Source organism: Suricata suricatta, unplaced genomic scaffold, assembly GCF_006229205.1.
Source record: "Suricata suricatta isolate VVHF042 unplaced genomic scaffold, meerkat_22Aug2017_6uvM2_HiC HiC_scaffold_1951, whole genome shotgun sequence".
Lineage (NCBI taxonomy): Eukaryota > Metazoa > Chordata > Mammalia > Carnivora > Herpestidae > Suricata > Suricata suricatta.
The window spans coordinates 1-1,586 of NW_021864338.1; the positions used below are offsets into that span (position 1 = coordinate 1).

Sequence of the window (1,586 nt, forward strand, 5' to 3'; positions counted from 1 at the left end):
TGTCCGTGACCATGCCCAGCCTGCTCGTGGGGCTGTGGACTGGACCTTACCATATCTCCTTCACAGCCTGCATGACACAGCTTTTCTTCTTCATAGTCCTCATCTGCACGGAGTGCACCCTCCTGGCCTCCATGGCCTATGACCGTTACGTGGCCATCTGCCGCCCACTCCACTACCCACTGCTCATGCGGCCCCAGGTCTGCCTGGGCTTAGCCTTGTCCTCATGGCTTGGGGGGCTGCTGGTCTCAGTGGCCAAGACAACATGCATCGCCAGCCTGTCCTACTGTGGCCCCAATGTCCTCAACCAATTTTTCTGTGACGTCTCCCCTCTGCTCAACCTGTCCTGCACGCATGTGGCTCTGACGGAGCTGGTGGACTTCATCTCTGCAATTGTCATCTTCTGTGGAACACTGTTGGTAGCATTGGCCTCCTACTCAGCCATCACGGTGGCTGTGCTCCGCATGCCATCAGCTGCTGCCAGGCGCAAGGCCTTTTCCACCTGTGCATCCCACCTGATTGTGGTGGGCATCTTCTACTCAGCAGCCCTCTTCATTTATTGCCGGCCCAGCCGTATCAAGTCCATGGACCTCAACAAGGTGCTGTCTGTCATCTACACTGTGGTCACGCCCATGTGCAACCCTGTCATCTACTGCCTGCGCAACAAGGAGGTCCATGTAGTGCTTCGGAAAGCTCTCCACTGGCCTTGAGCGTGCTCTTGGGTAGTTGGACCTCTCATCTCCTGATCGAAAATCTTTCACGGCCATGAAATACCAAACATAGTACTGAAAGGCCAAAGGAAAACTGGATTAATGCGTTTCCCATTTAATAAACAATGAGTTCGTTTCAACTAATAACAAAATCTGAATCACCCATGACAAGAGGGAACAATGTCCATGAGAAGGCAAGTCATCAATGATGAATGATAAGTGACTGGTAACTCACATGACAAGATGGTCAACCTTATTAGAAAATCAAGAAATGCAGATTTAGCAATCCCATATTTTATTCCTAGTATGACAAATATTTACCAAATATTTTATATGTTCCCACAAGTAAAGTTAGATAACATATATGAAGATATTCATAGCATCTTTGTAATGAAAAAATCAGAAGCAATCCAGTATCCATCTAAAATTGATGGATTAAATACATTATATTCATTCTGAGATAAACATTGGGGTATTACATAAAAAGAAATAGATTTATATGTTTGACATGATGATATTGCCTAGATATATATGCTAAATAAAAAATTAAGGTAGAACTTTATCTCAATCCCTTTGCTACTAGCTATTACCTATATATATTCTTTTCTTCTTAAAAATTTGTAATTATATTTTAGTCAACACACAGTGTTGGTGTCAGGAGTAGGATTCAGTGATTCATCACTCACATACAACACCCAGTGTTTATCACCCTCCTCAGTGTCCATCACCCATCTAGCCCATCCCCCACCCACCTTCCTGCAGCAACCCTCGGTTTGTTCTCTATCTTTAAGAGACTCTTACGGTTTGTTTCCCTCTCTCTTGTTTTCCCCCCTGCCTTCCCATATGTTCATTTGTTCTGTTTCTCAAATTGCACATGTG

General features: G+C 45.0%; 1 protein-coding gene across 1 annotated transcript; it reads left to right on the forward strand.

The window, feature by feature from the left end:
- Positions 1-5: 5 nt before the first annotated feature.
- LOC115284765 (olfactory receptor 5-like) lies at positions 6-707 on the forward strand (the record flags this gene model as incomplete). Its single annotated transcript, XM_029931238.1, has 1 exon — positions 6-707. A coding segment is annotated over one exon (702 nt), but the record flags the coding sequence as incomplete, so codon positions are not given.
- Between the last annotated feature and the right edge of the window lie 879 nt (positions 708-1,586).